The sequence below is a fragment of the Vigna unguiculata genome, chromosome 9, assembly GCF_004118075.2.
Source record: "Vigna unguiculata cultivar IT97K-499-35 chromosome 9, ASM411807v1, whole genome shotgun sequence".
Lineage (NCBI taxonomy): Eukaryota > Viridiplantae > Streptophyta > Magnoliopsida > Fabales > Fabaceae > Vigna > Vigna unguiculata.
Genome location: NC_040287.1, coordinates 3,482,222 through 3,507,801, shown reverse-complemented (window position 1 = coordinate 3,507,801; position 25,580 = coordinate 3,482,222). Strand labels below are relative to the sequence as shown.

General features: G+C 30.4%; 2 protein-coding genes across 2 annotated transcripts; both read right to left on the bottom strand.

Annotated features, from left to right (window-relative positions):
* Nucleotides 1-1,082: 1,082 nt before the first annotated feature.
* Nucleotides 1,083-6,630, bottom strand: LOC114162950 (tetratricopeptide repeat protein 27-like). The gene is made up of 20 exons (XM_028046966.1): nucleotides 6,171-6,630; nucleotides 5,957-6,089; nucleotides 5,551-5,858; nucleotides 5,358-5,439; nucleotides 4,975-5,284; nucleotides 4,637-4,695; nucleotides 4,329-4,424; nucleotides 3,776-3,867; nucleotides 3,572-3,670; nucleotides 3,413-3,490; nucleotides 3,248-3,332; nucleotides 3,108-3,166; nucleotides 2,926-2,995; nucleotides 2,708-2,799; nucleotides 2,555-2,617; nucleotides 2,290-2,356; nucleotides 1,865-2,035; nucleotides 1,632-1,754; nucleotides 1,394-1,549; nucleotides 1,083-1,297 (listed from the first exon to the last, which is right to left on the bottom strand). The coding sequence occupies exons 1-20, from the start codon at nucleotides 6,572-6,574 to the stop codon at nucleotides 1,199-1,201; spliced, it is 2,646 nt and encodes an 881-aa protein (XP_027902767.1). The 5' UTR covers nucleotides 6,575-6,630; the 3' UTR covers nucleotides 1,083-1,198.
* A 7,507-nt stretch (nucleotides 6,631-14,137) lies between these two features.
* On the bottom strand, nucleotides 14,138-19,711 carry LOC114163305 (aldehyde dehydrogenase family 7 member A1). Its single transcript, XM_028047530.1, has 14 exons — nucleotides 19,445-19,711; nucleotides 19,247-19,333; nucleotides 18,970-19,101; nucleotides 18,644-18,716; nucleotides 18,462-18,484; nucleotides 18,292-18,355; nucleotides 17,723-17,768; nucleotides 16,015-16,195; nucleotides 15,459-15,635; nucleotides 15,192-15,356; nucleotides 14,897-15,037; nucleotides 14,714-14,811; nucleotides 14,477-14,626; nucleotides 14,138-14,386 (listed from the first exon to the last, which is right to left on the bottom strand). The coding sequence occupies exons 1-14, from the start codon at nucleotides 19,577-19,579 to the stop codon at nucleotides 14,332-14,334; spliced, it is 1,527 nt and encodes a 508-aa protein (XP_027903331.1). The 5' UTR covers nucleotides 19,580-19,711; the 3' UTR covers nucleotides 14,138-14,331.
* Nucleotides 19,712-25,580: the final 5,869 nt, after the last annotated feature.

The following is a 25,580-nucleotide window of genomic DNA, read 5'->3' as shown; positions in this document are numbered from 1 at the left end:
TACAAAACAAATTTATTTCAAAACATGTACCTGCCTGCCAGTGATATGTATTAATTGATTAGTCCCCTAATCTAATCAATTAAAACAAAACACAATCACAAGATTTCAAAACTGATACCATTGATCTGTTTAATCGATTAAGTCACTAATATAATCAATCAATAGAAAAGACATTTGTAGGTTTTCAAAACTAAAGAAAAGCAATCAATTAGGTTCATAATCGATTAATATAATTAATGGACAAATTTGTCTTTAAAAACTAACATCTTACACATTTTTAAAATCACGAATTTTGATTTATAAATCAAAGATTGTGAGATAGAGTCACTCTTGTGTTCTTGGAGAAAACATTGTTGGATTTTCTGAAATTCATCAAGAAGCAATCAAGATGAATTTGATTTTAACACTTCTTGCTTAACATTAGGATTGATTTGAAAATCTAAACTCCCAAGAAATTATAATACTCGAGTTGGAGAGAACATCTCGGTTATTTGTGTAAGAGTGGTTCATATAAGAAAACTTGATACATCTAAGATTGCATGGAAGCTCGAGACTAAGGAGTTTTTTTTTTAGACCGTATATTGCGCCTGTCTAGAACCCGCGAAAATACGAGTTACTAATATAAAATGTCCTTTTAAAATTAAGCAATAAATATAGTTAATGTGAATATTTAATCGTTTATTAAATAAAACAACTTATTAATCTTTACTCCAATGTAAACATTTTACAAAATTCATATTTTAATTAATGTTTTATTTAATCATTCACATAAATATACATGTAATCAAGATTAATATTCTTTTCATAATCAAAGATTAATATAGTTAATGTGAATATTTAATCGTTTATTAAATAAAACAACTTATTAATCTTTACTCCAATGTAAACATTTTACAAAATTCATATTTTAATTAATGTTTTATTTAGTCATTCACATAATACATGTAATCAAGATTAATATTCTTTTCATAATCAAAGATTCAGTGTAAATCTTAAATTTTTAAATTTGATGTTACGTTAACCTATTAAAAAAATGTTACAATATTTGAGGATTGAAATTGATTATGAAGAAAAGATGTGTTTGTAATAAAGTTGAAGTTTCGATGAATGGTTATGATGAATTAAATCCTTTAAAATATAATTAAAAATAAAAAAAGTTTAGTTGCTCCTAATAACAGAGAAAACAACATGCTGTTAACTAGGCATTGATGGAGTTGGATTGGAGTTTGATTTTCACTTCATCATAGCAAGCTTGAAGATCCCTGAACTCTTGTGTATCGGAGAAGCAGCTCTGAGCCTGACAATATATACAAAGTAATAAATAAATCAAAAATACATTTTACAGAATGTTGTGTCTCCAACATCATGAAAAAATTGTACTAAATTATCTTGCCTGTCTGATGACATTCTTCAAGTGCAGCTCAGCTGTAGACAGTTGTTTACTACTACCAGAAGAAGATGAAAACATGTCCATGTATACCTGGCAAAGATCCAAAGACGATTTTGCAAATTTTTTGAACCGATCTTGGTCCTTCCACGTATCACTTCCCTGAAACGATACAAATAGTAAAATAAAAATCATATCAATTGGTTAATTATGAAAGGAAAATGAGCATTATCGTGGAACATACCTGGAGTGATCTAACTTGCTTTAAGAGGGCCTCCGAGCTCATCATGAGATCTCCATTCATTTTGTGCCATTTGGCATATAAGCCCCAGATATCAGATTCAAATCCACTCCCATATTTAACTATCTGTAGTGTAGCAGAGCGTAAAATATTACCCTTTTATTTAACATGCAGAGCAAACAACATTGTTCAACCACTTCATTATGCAGAGTAAAAGAATTGTTCTTGAGTAATACCTGTTGTAAAACTTTGCCGAGTAAAACCAATAATTGTTCAGTTTCACGTGATCTTCCGCCAACAGATGCTAAAACCCGCTTTTCCACCTCCCCTGTGATTCTTTCCAATAACTCACTATCTACTTTTTTATTATTGCTGATGTCCAACATCGTCTGCACACCTTCCAGAGCCTAAAACAATTTATCAAACCAAAAGAAATTATGGCTTCCCTACACTTTTTTCTTATTATTACGCTTGAATTTAAAATTAATTGCTGAATTAAAAAGGCTTTGAGATATATTTATTGTGAAAGTGGCCCATGAAGATAAACATTCGTATCCTATTTTCATAACTCAACCAATGAAAAAGGTACAGTAAATTTAAGAGACTACAACTGCATAAAAAGCATGTTTCATCAAAGGAGGATAAACCGAAAACAGCATACCTGACTGATATTGCCAATTTCGACAGCAACAAGGCTATATCTCTCCCACAAATGCAAGCTGTTTTGTCTGTTACCAAGTATCGTTATGTTATTACTTGCAAAGGTTGTTAACTATGGAATGGTTATGAACCGGTACAAATAGTATAAATGTTGTATGTATGCAAGCATATATGCCCATATTTATGACGAAAAGGAAGTTTAATAACAGCGATAAATATAAAAATTGAGTTTCAACAAGGTTTCTTGAAAGGGATGTATACGAAACTTGAATTTCAAGGCTTCTTTCAGTGTGATGAAGGCCTCCTTGCCCCTTTTTTTCATCGTTTGCCTGCATGTCAGGTAAAATAGAGAGCTTATGCACCAACGAACTAAGATATTTATTGTTTTTGAATAATACAAGAAAGAAAGAACTCCTTACAAGCATGCAATGTTATTCCAAGCATTCTCATTTTCAGGGTCAAGTTGAATTACGCGAGTAAACGCATCCAGAGCCTTTCCTGTCTCTGGAGCCTGTCAAATCCAGAACCTTAATTTTTGAATACTAAATGATGAGATAGTGAAAGAAAAACAAAAAATAAAATAATTGTTCGTTGTAATGAAATCTAACGCCGAGAAAGTAAAATAAATGTTAATAACCTTCAATGCAGCTTTCCCAAGTCCAAACCAACCTTCAGAGTCCATTGAGTTCATTGCAATTGCAGAATCCCTAGATTTGATGAACAAAAAATGTTATAATTAACATATCAATCTAAAAAATAAGTGCAAGTGCATGCATGCATTACGATAAAGGTAGTGATGATAGAAAGTTAAATACACACCACAAAATTATAGACGTGTAATAGTCTCCTCTTTTGTATGCACTTTTAGCCATAGAACGCTGTAAGAGAAAAACAAGTTTTATAATATGGTAGAAGCAGATATGTGGAAGGCAAAAAAACACGAATATGCACAAACACACCTTTGCTGTATAAGATCTATTGTTTGAAACTTCCAGAGCTTTCTCGAAGCATGCATCATTCTCTGTAATGTCACCCAGGGAACACCTAGAAAATAATTGAGTAGATAGAAAAATAAAAATGGAAAAATGGAAAAATAAGCTTTCTTCCCCCAACACGTAACATACCATAAGCTGGGGTCATTTGGTGTTTCCAAAAGTCTCTTCTTGATGAGTTCAACAGCTTCTGCTTTCTTCCCCATGGAACTGTTTTCCAAATCAAATATCAAGTGATGGGAGTGTAAAAAAAATCATTCTGTTTATTCATTTAAGGTTTTATTATAATACCTGTAACACTCTATTAGATTATACCATAATTCTAATTCTTCAAACTCCTTCGCTGCCTCCCCTATCAAATGGCATTCTTTCAAAAGTGACCCATATTTCCTGAAAAAGAAAAAAAAAAAAAGGCAATACCAATGTTTAAGAATTGACTCATTTTTATGAAGCTAAAATACATACATAAAAGGCTTACAAAGCAAAGGTTTTTACTTCTTCAATTCAGGAATACTAGGCATATAAACAGCATAACTAAAAGCAATTCTATCAGCTATTGCTGGAGAAGGCTCGTAAATATGTTTAACCTGCAAATAATATATAGTACAAGTTTATCAGTTACAGTGTTCAAATATACAACCACTCATTATAGACAGATTAAACGTATACATGTACAAAGAGACAACTTCAATCTATTATATTTGGTAATTTTTAATTTTGACGCATATATATGTTGATTGTACAATAAAAAATGTAAATATATTTCATATAATATAATAGATCTCGTCGAGTGAAATTACGGATACATTTAGTTTTAATCTGAAATATCAAACTTATCATCCAAAGACAATGGTTTATAATGGATGTAGTTATGGACGTATAAGGAGATAAATAAAATTATTTCTTATTGTAATTCTTATATATTTAAATTTGAAAAATTAATTTTAAAACTTAAAAGAAATCTAAATTTACACTATACTCCTGTTTTTTAGTTCAATTAAAAACATATATATTTATAATTCCCAAGTCAACGTGCTAAGACGCGTACCAAGTTATCCATCATCAGCAAGGCACGCTGCTGAGTTCGGGGACGGCTATCAGATGACTCCCATCGAATACGCAAAAAATCCGATAAACACCTGATCTATATATAGCGTCAAAGAGAAAATTATCAAATACAGATAATCCTTACAATACAAATTTAGAGAAAAAGGGAAAACAAAACACCATAAGCATCAGAAAAATAATATTTTGAAAAAAAAAAAAACTATATAATAATAATATAATAATATAGGTTGTACAGAAAAGACTACATTCATAAAGTATAAGTTCCGGTGTAGAATTTTGTCTACTTACAGTAAAGTAAAAGAAGTTCTGGGAATCAATTGCTTCAATGTAAGGTGCCATTTCCCATACTGAAACCAGGTCATAAGACAGCAATTGAGAACTTGGTTAGAGACTTCTTTTTTTTACCTTTTCCTTCTCGGGAAAATAAGAGGCTTTTATATATACAATAAGAAATTTAAATAGATCTAAGCACAAGACGGTTTAGAAACATAAATGAAATACAATTGCACATACAAGATTGAATCAAGGTAAAACAAAATCTCTACTGGATTACAGGCTTAAAAAATATATTTATATGTATTAAGTATACATTTGCATGCATGAATGTAGAAATTGAAGTAACTTACGTTGCAACTCATCACGGTGTGGGGAGATCTTGATCTCGATCAAAATGCAAAATGCCAGAATTACAGCTTGTTGAGTTGCTGTCAAAGTAGCAGTAACATGGCCACCATTTTCATCGTTGTTTTCTAACAACTTGGGTATTCTAAGTACGGGAGATGCTTCAGAGGCTTCATGCTGATTCAAATTCCAATCATCTTCACCTTTGTTGGAATCACATGTTTGGATACCGGTATTCGTTAAGGGACAGTTTTCATCCACATTATTTGATGAACCTGTGTTGGTAACGAGTACCATCTGTGCCTTTGGTTCCACCTACGCAGATCCAGGAATTAAATAAGTTTGATGAAACATGTTATTGATGATGCATTAGGTGAACAAGGTTTACCTGGTGTTCAGTACGGAAACCAAGTACACCAGTGAGTGAAAGCTGAAGCCCAGCTGCCATCTCAGCTGATTTAAAATGCATCCTGATACCATAAACGCACAAGGTAAGAATATATCAATACTATCAATTCCAATGAAGATATGAATGGTAAGAAACATATCACTCGGACAATTCATGGCTTAAACTAATTTACCTGCAAGAGTCAACCCGTCCATAAACATATTCAATAATTCCAGCCTCCAAATGAATCACAGAGACGATGTCTGAGCTCTCTCCATCGTGTAAGTCATCCTGCCAATAACTCTCAACTTGTTCGCGACAACCAAACGTCTGCAAAGCTTCACCCATATACAAATGCAAGAGATCAGACAAGGAGGAACACCGCTCATTCAAAACCCTCTGTTGAACAACCAAAACCCGCGCAAGCCACCACCAAAGGCTTTTCATCTCAACGCCTAAATCCTTCACACGAATAAGCAACATCTTCGCAAAAACTATATACTACAAACACAACAAAAAAACATCAACATGTACGTACGTAAGAATTGGAATTAAACACAGCCTAATTGATTCAAATTGAATGCATGACATAGATGTACCTGAAGATTGGAGAACTTCCCAACCAAGTCAGAACCAGCAGATATAAGTTCATTCCGCGCCCAATTGTCTCGTTCTTCGTCATCACCATCCAAACGCAGAGGACATCTCGGTAGCTCTGCGCCTTTCAAGGGTCTGCACTAGCAACACTTTCATTCCCCAAACAAAAACATATATTAAAAACAAAAAAAAAAACAGAGAATGCATTTCAATTACCCGGTGAAATTGGCTTGAGTGAAGCCTAGAAATGCGGCCACTGCGATGCACGTGACAAGCATGCCCCTACGTCGCTGTTCAACGGCGTCGCTGGCTGCGGCGGTGATGAAGCACTCGGCGCGATCAACCAACAGAGGATAGAGGTGATCGGGATCGCTGAGTGGCGGTGAGTCAAGGGCGGCCAGTCGGAAAACAAGGTGAAAGGAGGGTTTGGAGGTGAGTGCTTGAATATAACTGCCACACTGAATCAAATTCAAGAGGTGCTTGATGGAATCATCCAAAGAATCACGTTTCTGCAAGGCGCAAACTTGTTGTGGTTGCTCAGAATTGAGGGTGCAACGAATGAGGCGAAGTTCATAGCCGCGAATTGCAACTGCTTCTTCTTCGACTACATTCGTGTCCATTCTCTGTTACTCTAACAATTCTCGTTCTTGGATCAAAATTTGATTCTCTCAATGGAATCAGGTATTTTTTGAATGTGTGAATTACTTACCTCATTCAAAATATGATTTGCCACTAATATACTTTTTAATTATATTTATTATTTGATTCTCTCGATGAAACGAGATATTTTTTAACGCGCCAATTAGTTATCTCATTCAAAATATAAAATATGATTCAGCAGAATATCGTATTTTTTAATTATATTTATTATATATACCGTGTCATCTGACATATATTCTTATTTTTTGAAAGGGAAATATATTTTGACAAAATTTTGTATAACAAATTTTGATAAACAATCCTTTTTAGTAAAAAGAATTCAAAAATTTTATTATTTTATTTTTGTAACTTCCGTAAAAAAAATAAAAGTTGCTTATTTAGTAATTTTGTTAACAAAATATTTGCCCAAAAATTATTTTTGTTTCTTCAAAGTTTGATACAAGATGCCTTATTTGATCATATTCACATGTGATGTATTTCTAAGAGAAAGAAAAATCTATCAGTTGAAAGAGGTGTTAAAAGAAGAATCAATCTATGTGAAATTTTAAAGAAGACAAAATGATACATTATTTATTAAAAATATATTTCTAATTATATTGTTGTTTCTAATTATATTATAAGTTTTCATTAATAATAAAATATATTTCAGATATCATTGTAGTTTAAGTTAAAAAAAATTAAGATTTTGAGAATATTCATTATTTACAAATTAATATAATGACTATTATATATATATATATATATATATATATATATATATATATATATATATATTTGGTCATTGAATTAGTTTCTATATAAGTGGTCACTATATTTGTTTATATTGAACCTATAATTTGTAATAGAGATTAAAAAAATATTATCTTTAAATCATATAAAATTTAATCACTCCAAAATTAGTTTTTAATTTAAATAATACTAACTAAGAATTTAAGAATCCAATGATATGGCAATTAGAAACCAAAGAATTAGTTTTTAAGTTTATTCTTTTTACCGACCAAAAATTAGTTATTAATTGGAGTAAATTATAATAGTAATTAAAAAAAGTTTTTGTTACTTCTTAATTAGGTAGTAACAAATATATTTCTAAATAAATAAATAATTTGTATGGTGATTAATTACTATAAATATAGTCTCTAATCATATCTTAAATTTTTATCAATAATAATACAAGTTATTTTAGAAATCAATATTTGTTGAGGAAATTAAGATTTTGAAAAAGTCATCAGACTCTTTAAAATGAACGTCAATATCTTAAAATTACATATTAGAATGATCAAATTTGTATACTATAGTGTTTAAAAAGAGGAAAATCAAATATATTAAATTTGTCTTAAATTTGTTAACCCAATTAAATTAATCACAATTATATTCCTTTTATAAAATTTACAGCATAAATCTTTCTTTCTTCTCTTAATTGTCAATTCCTTTTAATTTCCAGTCATATCATATCTACAACTTACAAAGGTGTGTGGGTTTTAAGCATTGATTTGAAACTAGGGTTTTCAAAATTGGAACTTCATTAATCTTTCAATCAAATTTGGAAATAAGAATTATTGTGGACTCCAAATCTTAAGTTTTTTTTATGTTGGATCAAGTTTTACTTTAAGGAACAATAAATTACAAAAATAAATAATTTAATGAATTATAATTTATATTAAATATTAATCTAAAATTTATCATATATTAGTTATACTAAGTAAGTATTGATTTTTTATTTTTAAACAAAAAAATACTCAGCAACAAAGTGTAAAGTAAATAATTTAGTTAATTTTAATATATATTAAATATTAATCTAAATTTTATTATCTTGTTAGTTTAATCCAATTAAACAATGTATATTATTTTTATAGAAAAATTTGTGTTTGTATATCTAGTGACCAAACATTTTTTTGTTATATATAACGTTTTAGCAGCCAAAACTATTCGGTCCTGATACAATATAGAAAACGTTTTGAAGATCAGGAACGAAAAAAGTTACTAATATTGAAAATGATGGTCAATAGCAAGTAGGGTGGCAAAAAAAGTTAGTCCGACTCATTTTACTCCACTTTGTCCTTGGCCTACCAAAAATGGATTGGGCTGACCGGCCCGCCATAGAAAAATAGGTTAGAAATTGTAACTCGTCTTGTCATAGTTTGGATTGGCAAGTTGACCTGTCACTTTTTTTTCATTTTTTTATAAATTTTTTTTATATATATTTATAAATAAATATTTAGAGTATATTTAATCATATAAATATTTTATAAGTTTTTAATTGATTAGTTAATATCTGTAATTGGATAAATTAAAATAATTATTATATTTACATGTTAAATTACTTTATTATAACTAATAATTGGAACTTAATTTATAAGTGTCAATGATTTAAATTATAATAGTATTACATATTTACATTTATACAAAAATTTAATATATAAAATTTATTTTTTTAATTTTTAAAAATAAATAAGAAATAAAAATAAAAATAAAAAATAAAAACGGGTCAACAACGGTCTGGTTCGCCTTTAACACGCTAGTTTGACAGATTAGGTAGACCAGATCAAAATCGGATTGAAAATTCCAAGCTGGACCGTCCTTTTCTCAATGGGTTGGCGAGCTAGACCCTCTTTAACACCCCTAATAACAAGTAACACAAGAGTCCACAATGAACTTGAGTAGGATAAATTCTAAATGATTATAATATCATATTAAAAAGTGAATTTTAAACCTAATTTAATTATATAAAATCGATTTATAAGATGAAGTTTATACCATATTTATAAGATTGTGTGAGATCTCTAATAGAAGAATGTTATAAAAAAAAATAAAGTGAATAGTAATGACAAATAATGAAGTAAAGAAAAAACGTAAAATTTAAAATAAAATTTTGTGATAAAAGAGTTAATATTTGCTCACAAAATAACACTGAGCACAAAGCCTAATATGCAAAACCAGAAAGAAAAACAATACAAATAATTTTCTGTAATCCATTTTTTTCACTTTTATAGAAATGAGATACTATACAATGACGATTTTTAAAACTACTCTGTAGATTATTTTAAAAAATTAAATTATTGTTGTACTGTATGCCCCATCGGTCAATTGGCCAAAGCCAGTTCTCAAGTCCATCGGACAAGGTTGGAAAAATTCGTATATAAAAATAGTCATCGGTCGAACGGCCTGGTGTATAAGTTGTATAGGACCATCGGTCAATCGGTTCTACAAAACACCACATCGCATCGTTAAGAAACCATCGGTCGAACGGCCAGGTGAATAAATTGTATAGGTCCATCGGTCAGTCGGTTCTACAAATAAGTCACTGTATCGCCAGAAGCAATCGGCTGCTCGGCTTCTGGGCTGCCGCTAAGAAGGATGGGAGAATCCACTGAACTTGACATTCCCCCGAGCGAGGTCCTCGAATTAGAAGAGCTGAACAGAGCGGAGATCGACCTGCCGCCCCCGGACGCCCCGACCGCCCCACACGACAAACCGTTTGAACTCGATGCGCTAGAAGACATTTTTTACCTGTAGATAGAAGAAATCGATCGGAGGCTCGGGTAGAAAGAGATAAGAAAACGTGAAAATAACAACAGCCACATGTATCTATTTATAGGAGGACCCAGGGACACGTGACAGCCTCAGAACCACACGATCACGCGCAGATCAACGATCCATACTTCGCGACGCTTCAAATCCTAACTGACAGGCACGATCTACGATGCAAAGTAACCGTCAAAAGACATCGTCGGTCCATCGGCACTACGATCTTGGCTAACCTTCTCGCTTCACTTACACCATCGCTCAAGGTTGGGGGGCTTGTGTACTGTATGCCCCATCGGTCAATCGGCCAAAGTCAGTCCTCAGGTCCATCAAACAAGGTTGGAAAAACTCGTATATAAAAAATAGCCATCGGTCGAACGGCCTGGTGTATAAGTTGTATAGGACCATCGATCAATCGGTTCTACAAAACACCACATCGCATTGTTAAGAAACCATCGGTCGAACGGCCAGGTGAATAAATTGTATAGGTCCATCGGTCAGTCGGTTCTACAAATAAGTCACTATATCGCCAGAAGCAATCGGTTGATCGGTCTCACAATCAAACCACGTTCAGGCCCATCGGTCAATCGGTAACGCACAAACGAGTGACATTCTGATCCCCAATGTGACATCGGTCGATCGGCCCCACACGAACAACACCTTAACCTAATAAAGGACAACCAGTTGATCAACCATCGGGTCGATCGGTCGATCAATCTCTTTAGATTCGCGTAGTCCTTTACATGCGCCCATCGGTCGATCAGTCATACACGAATCGTTCACTTGTTAAAAACAGGGCATAACTAACTCAGTCAAGCGGCCATCGGTCGCACGGTCAAACAACCAGTCAATCGGATTAATTAACGTTAAACGAGTCAGTAATCTTGATTAGAGGATCATTGGGTCGTGATTAAGGAACCCTAATCACAGGCCCATACCGAAAACTATAAATAGGACCCAAAGGTAGGTTGGTGAGGATCTTAAATTCGCATTTATTACAGCAGTTACACTGATATACCGATCGGTTCATTACTGACTTAAGCATCGGAGCCCTTTAGACAGGTACCCCGATCGTCATCCCAGCCGATCGAGCAAAGGAGTGGATTTTCTTGAAGAAGTTATCGCTGTAGTGAGAAGTGGAGTAAGCTTGAAGAAGTTCTTTAGTAGGCTCTTGGTCCCTACACCCAAAACAATTGCATTATTTTGTTTTTTAAATTATGAAATGTAAAAAAAAAAGAGATTAAAATATATATATAAAAAGCCATATATCAATTATTAAAAATTGTTAGAATTATAATGTTGTTAGCCTAGAAGAACTATCAGTACATAACTACCTATACATATGTATAAAGTGATTTATTTTTGGTATTGTTTTCAATTTTACCTTTCAAATATTTTTAATTAAAATAATCATTTTATTAATGTTATTTCTTATAATTTAACCATTTTTTATTTGACTGCTTTTTTAAAATTTAATCAATTTTTTAATTATATAACTACTTACAAAACAAATAAGAATTATTTACAATAAATTATAAATATTATTTAGATTTAATTTTATAATTATAATTATAATAATAATAATAATTTATTTTTTATTTTTTATTGTCATAAAAAATAAACACATGTAACTCAGTTATTTTCATTAGATATAATAAAATAAATTTAAATTGATTGAAGATATTTAAAAAGTAGTATCTTCATTTTTTAACATACATGAAACAACATTAAACCGAGAAGAATTAAGTTAAATTTAGAAAATAATGCAATCAAGGAAATGGTAATTTTGATATAATTAACACACTGAAGTAAAAAATTTATTAGGGGAGCCTCTACTTATTTTATGCTTTCAAGCAATTTAACATTTATCTTAGTTGTTAATTTTAAAATGAATTAATTAATAATAATAAATTACACGTTAAATAGAAATGAGTTAAACTCTATATAAAGAATATTCCAAAACTACATAGTAATTTAGTTAATTCTATTAGTTCGAGGTGTAAGTAGTGAATTTTCATAAGTAATTTATTATCAAAAAATTATTTTTCTTCTATTTTACATCAATTTCAAAAGTTATATTTAATACATATTGTATTTTACATAAATAAGATATGTTCAATTATAACGTCACATCTTTCAATTTTGTCTCATAAATTTAATTTTATTCCTGTACGTAAGTTATTGGTGAATCTTACGAAACTCTTAAATGTAGAAATATTTTTCTCATAAATTTTGGTCAAATACATAAGTTATTGTGAATCTTGAGAAATAGTTGAACAAAATCTTTAAATTAGTCAATGAGTTCCTAAATTTTCTAAAAACCTTTAATTAAGTACTTAACTAAAATTTAATAGCTTATTTTATTATTATTTTTTAATAATTAAATATATTTTTAATTTCAACTTTCAAACAAAATTAAAATTTATTCTTGTTTTAAAATTTAATACATATTGATTTTCAAACTTTAAAAATAAATAGATATAATCTTTCACATCTAATTGTGTGAATTTTTTTTTTAACGTGTTAAATGATTTTTCAAGCTAGCATTTGAATTGTTTACACTATTTGACATGTTTCAGCTCAACTGTCAATCTAGATCACTGTTTATTTTTTTCGACATTAAAAGAATTATATCAATTTATTTTTTAAATTTAAGAATCAAAATTTAAAACCTAAACAAATTTTAATTTCGCATATAAGTTTAGGAACTAAATATATTTAATCCATTTTACAACTAATCATCACTATATATATATACATATAATAGGGTTAATAATGTTTTTTCTTAAAATATAACACAATTTTGATTTTTATCCATATCTAAACTATCACCATGTTAGGTCTTCGTACTTAAGAAATACATACATGTAATTCATAAGTTTCCTTTCAATTAGCATGATTTGTCATTTGTAATCTTAAAAAATAGTTAACATTGTTAAAACATCCATACATTTTTTAAGTATAAGAAATTTAAAAAGATTAAAGTTGAAATAAAGAGTAAAAACATAATTAACATTTATACTATTATTAAAGATCCTTTCAAAATAAATTCGTTCCTCTTCATAAAAAAATATATAATATACATATATCTAAAAAACAGAAAATCGAATTTATTTTCTCTCTCCTTAGTTTATTTTTATTAAGATTTCCCTCCTAAAATGAAAAAATAAAATAGACTAAACTAGCGCTTTAAAATCTCACACATACATACTATACCAAAAGCATATATATGTTTGTTAATAGAGACACAAAAATCATACAACATTTATAAGACTAAATGTTATAGAAGATTATATTGATCTTAATGGTCTTTTTTCTAAAAGATATGTAAAATATAAAGCTCTCTAAATGTTTTGGAAACAACAATAAAGAACTCCTCGAATGTGAAAACACTCTTAGAACTTTTGAATAGCAAAAAATACACGTTGATATTTGTTTGTCCACATTTTGTGAATAGATTCTTATAATCTTTATTAGGTCCTTCAAAAGTTAAGAATGATTGAGTTAGAAAATACTTGTGTATGACAATCTTGGGTTTAGATTATTGGTTAATAGTGACTTTTAAATGACTTACTTAGAAAATCAAAACTGGTAAAAGTATTTTCTTTTTAACAATTTTAGATTTGTGCAACTTTTCTAAAATTCTTGTATCCTTTTTATAATAGAACATTAATGTTTTAAAGAGGAAAGTTAGATATAACTCAGTTTGAAATCAACTGATATAAAGCAAGTTTTCACCCTACTCGATTGAAGATTTATATTTATACTGTCTTCTTATATAGTTTGTGTGAAAACCATTTGAAAACGTTTTTCTTAATCTTTAGTCTGTACATTCATAAATTCTACCACATGAGACATCTAGAGTCTCTTGTGGTGCACTCTGAAATTATATCAATTTGTTAACTATAAAACCAAAAATAAAAATTTGCAGCAATTAAATACAAAAGTGTGATATTTTCAAAGGTCAAAATCTACTTTGCTCAGATTTAAACGTCAGATACTTTATGTGGAAATAAGATTTTTTGTAGCTAATTTATTTGCCATTTATTTAAGAAGTCTAATACATAGTCATGTTGAAGGTTGAAACAACACCTTGAGCCAAAAAGTCAAGGAGACAAACATGTGGTTATAGAACTTGTCTCTTCCATGGCTGCAAAATTGCATTTTTGCATCCTCGTGTAACAAGGGTGGTTATCTAGCCAAAGTTAATTCCCTGAGCCAACGGTAGTTCACTTCCATAGTTGATGGTACTGCCAAGAAGAAGAAGAAGATATATTCACCATTAACAGAGCTTGTAACCAAGGAATGTAACATCATTCATAGATTGAACAAGAACTTACCATGTAGAACGACGCATGTATTGCTTCCATGAGTCACTTCCTGCTTCACGACCACCACCAGTAGCCTTTTCCCCACCAAAGGCACCACCAATCTCAGCTCCATTTGTAGGTATATTTGCATTCACTATACCACAATCACTACCTCGTGGCCTGCACCATATTCACATCACATCCATCAACAACTAAAATCAATTATCTTTACAGTTGTTGTAGCCAGATTAGTTTATAAGTACTTACCCGATCCATTTGAATATAGTTCCAGGTCTTTGTGTAAAGATTGAACTACTTAATCCTTGAGGTACAGAATTGTTCAAGGCAATTGCTTCTTCCAGAGTCTAAGTACAAAACAGTGAAGTTCAATCATAAAACTAAACTCCATAAGAAATAGTCCAATGAAAGAAGATATAGAATATATGCTACCTGAAATTTCATGACATAAAGAACTGGACCAAACAATTCTTCTTTAACTACAGGAGCATCTGCAGAAATCTCAACAATTGTTGGTTGTACAAAATTTCCTTCAGACTCTAATACAGATCCACCTGTTAAGATCTTCCCTCCCTGATGATCAGAGATTCAGAGTATCAAGAACATTATCTCCACAGAGAATACAAGCATCCAATCTAGAAAAGAGTATATAGCATATCCTACTTTGCAAAATTACAGACAAGAAGGTTACATTTAACTCAACTAGAAAAGAGTAACAGAAACGTGCCTGGGATTTTATGGTTGAAATACCCTTCTGAAAGTTTTCCACGGAAGTACGAGTATGCAATGGCCCAACTAGAGTCCCCTTCTCCAAGGGGTTCCCTATCTTGACTTGTTTGTAGAGCCCAACAAGTTGGTCTAGTACATTTGTGTAAATACTCTCGTGCAAAAACTGCAGCACAAGAAGTTGAATTAGAAAATAGATATATCTTTTAAAATCACACATAACTTGCATTACAATTATGAATTCAATCTTTTAAATTGGTTCTAATACCAGTCTCCGGCAGGTTGTACACCGCTGACCAGCAGTACCCACAGCAGCAAACAAAATAGAACGAACAGCAAGTTTAATGTCTGCATCATCCATCACTATTATTGCATTGTTTCCACTTAACTCAAGCAAGCATTTGCCAAATCTCTCACTCACTGTTTGCTGGACCATCAAGCCAACCTATATAACAGAGAAAACATCATTAAAAACTCAACACCATAAGATTGTAATCTCCAACTTGTTCAGAAGAAAGTTAACAATTCAGAGTTTCTACATTAGATATTTAATAAGGAGGAAGGGTGACATACATGATTAAACAGTACATGAAACATGGAAGTAGTTGCAGCAATGGGGTAATGAATTAGCATGATAGATATCAGATATCTTAAATCTTCATAGAGAGACTACAATAAAGACTAGAGTACTAAGGGCAACTAAACTGACAACCATTTAGGTGACATGCTCTGGACTCAACAGAAATTTATATATCCTATTCAATTAGTTTAGTTATGCTTGGGTGTTTAAAACATTATGCCCAACTACTAAGTACATGAAGTACCTTTGTACTTCCAGTAAATGAAACCAGGGGAATGCGTGTGTCTTTTGCTATTGCCTGACCAATGTCAGCACCTCCACAGAAAGATGTGAATATTGCACCGGGTAAGTTGTTCTTCTCAAGAACTTCAGCGACTAGCTTTGTCACAGCAATAGTTATCAAAGGAGTTGTTGGAGCACCCTTCCTTTAATGTATGTGATAATCAGAAAAACATATATTATTAAGATAACACAAAACATATATTGGAACACTAGATAATGTGAATAATCTGACAAGTGAATACACATGTACATACAAAATCCATACAGATCTGCATAATTGGCAAAAACAAAGATATCTAGATAATCTTTTATGATAGACTTTCTTTATTGAATCTTGTCTGTGTATATTATAGGAACATTTTTTGGGGGGACGGGGCTGAAACCAATACAAGCAAGCAACCATTACGAAGATATATTAGAACTCAAGGATGACTGAACTATGATGAGGACTCAAGACCTAGCGTCTCCAAAGTTTGTCTAAGAACCCAACAAAGAAAGTAGAATAGTACCGTCAGTTCCAAATAAATAAAGACCAAAAAATGTTTAAACCCAGGCATCACTTTTGGGCTATTTTTAACTGCCCAACTGTACACACAACTGCAAGTGAACTTGCAATTTTACATGAATGTGAATGAGTTTTCTCAAGTTCACACAGGATCTCTTAAAAACAAGTTTGCAAACGTATTAACATGTTTCATGGATCCATGATCGTAAACGTGTGAAGTTTATATAAGTTGGCTTGTGACTTTGATAACCATTGAGTATTGTGAGGAGATAAGAGAATAGATGGAGTTCAAGGAGCAGTCACAGGATCGAGAAAATTAGTTATGACTTGAGAGAGTTAGGCAGTCCCAAATTGTCCAGAAGTTGTATTTCTTTCTGCAATTTCTCATAGTAAATAGAATTCCGGGATTTGATATTGCACTGATCTTAGGTGGAACTTTCCAATATCTATACAAGTATCATCTCCGATTTTACCTCATTTATTGGTACCTATCAATTACAAAACTATATAGCACTTGAACATTACCATTTCATGAACAACAATAAAAACCACCAACATCAAGCTTTATCCTACTAGGAGGGATAGGCTTCATGCATTGATGTCATTGGAAGTTTTTACACAAGTTGAAAATTAAAATACTGGAAGTGGGAAGGGCATATTATATCTTAAAATCCCATTCAGCAACAACAACATTGCCACGTAAGATATATTCCCTTCATACAAATGAATTACGTTAGAGATAAGAGGTGGATTTTTCATAACAAAATGTTTAGTTACCCAAAAGCCTAAAAGTCAAGGAAAATGTTCACCATATCCCTGTTTCTGACCAATCATTCTAATTTTGTACTAATGAAATACATACAGCTAGACCGTAATGCATCAAGAACCGAAGTATTGGATAAATAGAGTTGAGAATTTAACTGAAATACAGGGTCCTACGAATGTTCAAGTCAAAGAATATGGTGAAACACAACCAGGCAAAATTGTCGGGAATTCTACATATACCATTATTCCGACTAATTATAATAGTCAATTATCACAAGAAAATAGAGAAGAAAATTATTATACAAGTCATGAAATATTAACAAAACAATCATGATCTGACATAAAATGGTCAGTTCAGCAATCTCATAAAATATAAAGACAGATAGAAAGGTAGACTTACCACACAACACAGTTGCCACATACCAACGCAATGCAAGCATTCCATCCTGACGCAAAACAGAAATTAACGTGTTTTGATTACAATAAAAATATTAAAAATTCAGAGGATAGAAAGTGAGGCACAAGACAAATGAAAATGTTTTCATTACAATAAAAAACATTAAAATCAGGGAATAGAAAATGGATTGTATAATTAGATGGAAAAACTTCAAGAAAGTTGACCGCTCATATATGTCAGCATCCATCTATTTAATTAATGTAGGGTTGGTAAGAAACTGGCAACATGTTTTAGACAAAGATTCAAAGTTGCAATCCCTAATCTGAATATTTTTTGAAGTATAGCTGGGGCGGCTAAAAATTAAAAAAAGGCTAAAACATATCATCAAATGGAAATGAACAATATAAGGACAGATATACAATCAGATGAAGCTTTAAATACATGCCAAAAGGACAGTGAATGAATGCAGTAACGTGCTCAATCTGATTATATGTAACATTGAACTGATATACAAGATCCAAAGGAATTTGATGCCGTGTGCGTGCGTTAAAACAGAATGAAAAAATACATACCTAGAACCGCGCATGGAAAGTTGAAAGCAGTGATTACACCAACTATTCCTAGGGGGTTCCATACCTGTGGTGTAAAATCATGTGTTTCTGTTAATGTCATCGAACCTACTAATTATTATAGTTATAAATAAGTATAAAAACTTGCAAATAATTATACTTAAAATACGCACCTCAAACATCATGTGATCTGGACCTGTTAAAAGACAAGTAGAAGAAAACAATAAATCAAAAATTGGGATTTCTTCTAGAGAAATCAGTATCAAAACAAAAGACTATCCCGAGCTACAACTTATTTTAAACAAGTATGTAACCAGAAAGATCAATTAATTTAGGTAGACAAAAACAATCTTACGTTCTGATGGTATTATTGATCCATTCAATTGTCGGCTTAGCCCAACAGCGTAATCACACATATCAATAATTTCCTGTAATGGGTAGCAAGATCACAAAGTATATCATATAAAAGTGGTACATGAAGAATCTTTCACATAGTAATTTTCCCATTAACATGGTGTAAGTTATTATCTGGTCAGAAATAGCTGAACATTCATTGCTTATTTTTCATTAGTTGACATTAAAGAAGTTTGGAGTATCATACACATTTTAAGCTCTGATTTCTATGTTGTAAAACCTGACAAAACGCCACAAAATATTGCAGAACAGAGATAACTGTGATACCTGAACTTCCCCAATTCCTTCTGCAAGAATTTTTCCCATCTCAAGAGACACCAGCCTACCCAGAGGATCCAATTTGGCCCTCAAAGCTTCACCAATCTGTCTCACAATCTCACCCCTCTTTGGTGCCGGAATCTGCAACAGCATTACAAGAATATCCTCAATTCGTTTCCAATTTAAGGTAAATTCCGTACTTGCTGGAAACACCACCATGTAACTAAAACTAAACTTAATAAACCCCCCAAAACCTTAAGTAAACAAAAAAAAAAAAAAAACTCACCGTCATCCATGTCTTTGCTGCTTCACTGCAAGCTTGCAAACCCTCCTCATAATCTTGCAAAGTAGCTTCAGTCACTTCAGCTATGGTCTATTTTCAAATCACCAACAAACACACGCGACAGTGAAAAAAAAAAGAAGAAAAAAAGGCTGAAGAATAAAATCAAAGAAAAACTAGTATCTAAAAAATGAGAAAGTGAACCTGATTGTTAGAAGGGTTAACAGACGTGACAGATGAACCAGAGGCTTTCCATTGGCCATTAACATAAGAGCCAATATTGGAGGAACCCAACCCGATCTCCTTCAAAAAGTCGAAGCTCTTGCTTTCAGAACCCATTTTGTTGCAACGAGAAGATGAAGAAAAAAGTGATGCAGAAAGAAAAAAAGTGATTGAGAAAGTGGTGGAAGAGATAGTTTATTTATAGAGATATTGCTCTTCCTCATACTGTGATGACAGGGACAGACACGGGACGTGGAGTGTTATGGCCATTTTTTGTACAAAGCTCGCATTCTGAGACATGACGTGGCATCAGAACATATGTTAGGTTAAACGATAAGATCTAAGGTAATCATGTGATACGCCAAATCCCTATGCTGTCGTTTCCTACACCGGAGGAATATGAATTTAAGACTTAACAGTTTAACTTAATTAAATTCTCATTGTATTATTAGTATAAATAAAATAATATATGAAACACAATGTTTAAACTTGAGAATGTTTCAAATTAAAAGAATGTTTAATTAAGATTTTAAGTAATTTATAAACTTAGAGATTTTGAATTGAATTTTTATTAAAAATAATTGGTAAATTGAATGTTTACAATATTTTTTTTGTTTAATTGTTTTGTTTGACTTTTATCAATAATTAATTAATATTTTTCTATCTCTAATTTATCGATAATTTACTTTTTTTTTCAAAAATTTTAGGAAAAACTTATAAATTATTTACGATTACGAGTAAAAACTAAATTTATAACTAAAACTTAATTATTTTATTATTAAAAGTTTAAACTATAAATAGAAAATTAGTTAAACGAGTATCATTTTATTAAAATGATTATTTTTATAAAATTTTTTTTTTCTCCTATTGTGTTTTTTTTAAGAATTTATTTGAAGATTAAATTACACCATAAGAGTTCTAGAGTAGATAGCAACAATATATATCTAATCAATATATTAATCAAAGTAAATTCATCTTTTACTTTTTTTCTTGAATTATTCATATGCTTGCATGTGGGGAGAAATATGTTTGTATGTGACTTTTTTTGGTTTAAGATAAATTTCCACTTGTCATTGCTCATTATAATGCATTAACATCTTTGATGTGATTTTTTTATGTACATAGAACATACAAAGAGTTTAAATATGTGGATCTCAATAGAGATAAAAGTCTAGGTAAAAGAAATTAGTTATTTTGTTATTCTTTTGAAAAAAAATTGGCTAATTTTAGTTGTGTAAATGAATTTGTCAGAATGTACGATAAATTAACAAATTAACGTTATTTGAAATTGACATGTTGACTATTATATTAATTTTAAGTTGATATGATGAATTAAACGATTATATGTGATTGAGATTTGTTGTTTAAATTTTGATATATGGGATATTTGAGTTATTACATGAGTATAAATCTTTGAGAAATATTAATTGAATCAATTGGTTCTAATTGTGGTAAATTTTGACAATAAAAAATAAGTAAAATCATACGAATAGACAAAATATCAACTAATATATACGTGAGATTTCTACAATTATGTAGGAAGAGTTCTATGCGATAAGATAAGTACGTTAGTTTAAAACTATTTGGATTAAGATAACTTATTTTAGATCTAGATTATACTTTTTGTAAATGATTTAGAATAAGGTGACTTATTTTAGATATGGATTATTGAATTTACGTGGAAAAATATATTTAGATGGTTCGAATTAATGAAGATTATTTAGAAGAGCCATATAAAAAATGATTTTATCTCATTGACAGAATTAATTTATAAGAAATAATAAAAAATAGCAAAATTTCAGGATTATGTAATTAAATTTTTTTTTAATAAAGTAACCTTATAACATTATCCAATTTTTTATTTTTTTTTTCACACTGAATTTTTAATGGATTGCTCTAAAATGTGTAATCAATCATCTGAAGATGCACGTGGTCTCAAACAATGACAGCAAGAAAAGCTGAACATCCACAATAAAATAATAGCAAAAGTCACTCTGAAGATAAGCGGAACAAAACAACATTTCTTAGTTTTTTTTCTTTTAAAAAATAGAGCAAAACTGAGATACGTTGTTAGTTTCACCTTTCATCACTACTAGGTTATGATTATAGAAAAAATTATTTACAGTGAAGTAAATTGCAAAAATAATAAATTAGTAATAATCAAATCCTATATTTAAGTATATAAAGATGAGAGTTTTACATTAAGGAGAAATAAGTAAATAAGATGCACCATGTATAACACAAAAAACCATATCAATTTGACTGAAGCTAGAAAAAAAAAACGCAAAGGTATTTATTTGCGTGTGAAAAACAAAAGAATTTTAATATTATCTTTTCCAGAAAGGTGATTGAGATGAGGTTGACGCTAAGAGAATTTGTGTGACGATGGATCATTATTTTTTTATTCATATAACCTCTATATAGATAAATCTTACAAATAATACGTTGGAGACAAATCAAGTAACGTGTGTGTCTATATCTCTTTATATCTCTATATATTATTTTATTTATTTATTTAAGTTTTAAATTTATCATAAATTTATATATTTTTTATAAGTCCTTTTAATTTATTAAATATTTTATGTTTTTATACTTTTTATTTGAGTTTCAATTTTTTATTAACTGAATAATGTGATTTTTATTTTATTTATTACTTTTTTTACTGTTTTCCCGAATTAAAATATATAAGATTTTGTTATTAATATAAAAAAAGTATCATAGTTAATGTAAAATAATTAGAAACTTTAGTATTTTTATTAGGAAATCCTTACGTACATCAAAGTTGTGATGAGAGTCTCTTAACTATTATAGATAATAATATAAAAGTTGAAACTTACTAAGAGTATGACAATTTCGTATTCATTTAACTAAAGTTATTTATTTCTTTTATCAATCAAAATCTTATTCTATATTAATTATAAAATCTAACATTTGTAATACATTGAGATTAGTAATAAGAAAAATGTCAAAACAAAATAATAAATGATGTTTGGAACTCAAATCCAAATTTACTTTGCATTGAAAGTCACAAATGATGTTCGACAAATTTTTGTTTTGTTTTATTGAGCTTCAAAGGTGGGTTGCTTTCAAAGCAAAACCATAAGGTTTCTCCATTGAATGAAATATTCAGTTTTATTCACTCAACTTTAATTTCTCTAACTACAATTCAAATACATCCCATGGTGAGTATAAAACTAATTTTCATTTTGTCAAAGAGGTTTTCTTCAATGCTCTAACACTACTAAAAATTCTCATATTACATAGTAATTTTCTTACAAATTTGTTAAAAAAATTTGCAAGAAAAGACTTTTTCCTGCTATTTTTTATAGGAATCTTGACTGGCAGGTAATTCTTTCGTAGATAATTATTTCCTGCAAAATTATAAAATTCACAAGTATTTCCTACAAAATTTGTTGTGAAAAGCGTTTTATACAAAATATTTTGCAAAAAAATTGACAGCAATTTCCTACAATTTTTTTTCATAACAAAATTTATAAATATTTTCTACAAAAAAAAACAAAAAATTAGCAAGAAATATGAGTTTTTTTAGTAGTGTAATATGAAACTCAAGTTTTTTCTCCCAAATTTTTGTTTCAAAATTAACTTTCCTTACTTTGTGTTTGGATGAAGGATTTCAACCATTTCAAGAAATTGAAATACTTAATAATTGAATTACATGCTTTTGAATTCTCTTCATTTCTTAAATAATCTAACTTCACTTAATTTGACCTTCAATTCGGTATGATTAGCTTGACTTTTGGTTCAAGTCGACATTCGGTGCGACTCGACTTTTGATATGGACAAATCCATCTTTTGGTTCAAGAAAAAATATATCTAGTGTTGGTTAATTGATCAATTTCATAATCGTATTATAATACTTGAGTTGTTATGCTCTTAAATAGAAAATTATATATTGATTATTAGTTATTAGTTTTGGTCTAGTTGTAAGAACTAAATCTAACAATTGGTATTAGAATCAAGATTGCAACTTTAATTCCTAATGGGGCATCCTAATGAGATAGTTTACTACACACTTTTTATTTTTTAATTTCTTCTTATTATTTGGCTTGTCATGAAGTTAATTCGTATTTCTAAAATATTTTTCGTCTTATCACAACTTTTATGCAATTATGTTCAAATGATGTATGTCAATTAAATATTTTTTTGTCTCATATTTGAATATTTCTACTATTTTTTAATATTTTTATTTATTGTACATCTTCTTTCCACATGAGAATGTTTAAGAGTCTCAATTTAAGTATTTAATAACATAAACATTTCATTTACTAGGAAATATAAAAAAGTTATCTTCTTTATTATATTATTATTAATTTTTGTTTCTTTTTGAAAACTCATTTGTTTCACTAAAACACTTTAGTTATCTCTTAACTATCGACTAAGTTGATATTTGAAAAGTTTGCTTATATCTATACGATATTTTTCATCTTATCATGTCCTTAATTATACATTTATTTTTCTTTGTGCGATTTCAATCTCAAATTGTTTTTAAGACACATATTTGATAATTTTTTGTAATATTTTTATTTGTTGTTTATTTTTATCCAATAGAATAGTATTTTTTAAATTTTTTTAACTATTTTTATTTTCTAACTTATCATACGTGTAACTTCATCACTACATTTGTATAAATAAATTATATTTTTTTTTATCCATCACATTGGTCTTGGTTTCTATTTGCTCTATACTTCCATAAATTTCTGCACTACTGATTTAAACTGATATTGCAATACTTAATTGCTGATTTGATTTATGGCTGTCTGCACTCTGATGTTAACCTGTGCTACTGATTTCACCTGCTGTGTTGTTAGTATTGTCATACTTTGTATGCCTACTGTGTTCAAATTGTGTAGCTGCTTGCCTAACCTTGGCCTTAATCCATTATCGTGTTCTGTCTAAAGCTTAGTCTATGTTAAGTTCTGCATCACATAGTTGCTACTTAATTTCTCAAAAGGAGCCCGCTAATCCATTATGCGAAATTGTTATGCATTCTGGTTGTTATCCTGGTTGTTATGCATTATCTCCTGCTGCATCTCTTACATTGCTGCGCTGTTTAGATACAATTTTCCTGTTGTCCTGTATTGCATCCTAAATCTGTCTGATTTTTTTTGCTAATGTCCAAAAAGGGGGAGAATTTGATATATTGTTGGTTTATTGGTAGGGGGAGTATGTAATGAAAATGATATATGTTATATGCCTATGTTGTTGTTTGTTTTGTGTGCTTGTACTGCTGTTGTTGTTTGCTTAATGTGCTGCAGGCAGGCCTATCACAGTCCATGTTTTGGACATCATCAAAAAGAGGGAGATTGTTGGTAGGGGGAGCTATTTCACCTATGAATGAAGAATGATTTTGATGATGTCTACTGGTTTAGAATAAAACATAGCTTGGTCTAGTTAGGATATGCATTAGGCATGTTGTGTAATCTTGCATATGATTAGTTTTTTAACTAATGGATTAGCTGTGAGTATGGCACAAAGGAAGTGAAAATATACTCACGATAATCGATTAGGTAAATTGCTAATCAATTAGTGACAACAGAAAACTCTGTATAAAAGCTGTTTTTAGAATCTGTTTGGAGGCAAGAGAAAATTGATAAATCACGCAGTTTTTCCTTCTGAGAGAGAATCTTCTGATAGTCACAGAGAGATTGAATAGTCTGGAAGATCACTCAAGTGCAGATCCAAGAAGATTGATGGTTGATTCTACCATGATGGGTCTTGCTTGAATCAAGGAGCTTTTTGTCAAATCTGCACAACATAGGTGTATTCGTTTCTTGATTTTGTTTACTGTATTTCTGATTACAGTTGCTTCAGTGTTTGAAGTGTGGACCTAGGTGCAATTGTGTGGATGCATTGCTCCTAGGGGGAGTTCTTGATTGATAGATCAAGTTCTTGGGTTTTTAGGGTCTAGAATTATATAGGTGTGCTTATAATTCTTGAATCCTATCTGTTTAGTGAAATCCTCCTAAGTGTGTTACTTAGGAGAAGACTGGATGTAGATTCGCCCTGAATCGAACCAGTATAAATTGTGTGTCTTGCTTCTTTCTTCTCTCTCATAATCTTTCTTGATTGATTTAAACAGTCCATTAACCCAGAACTG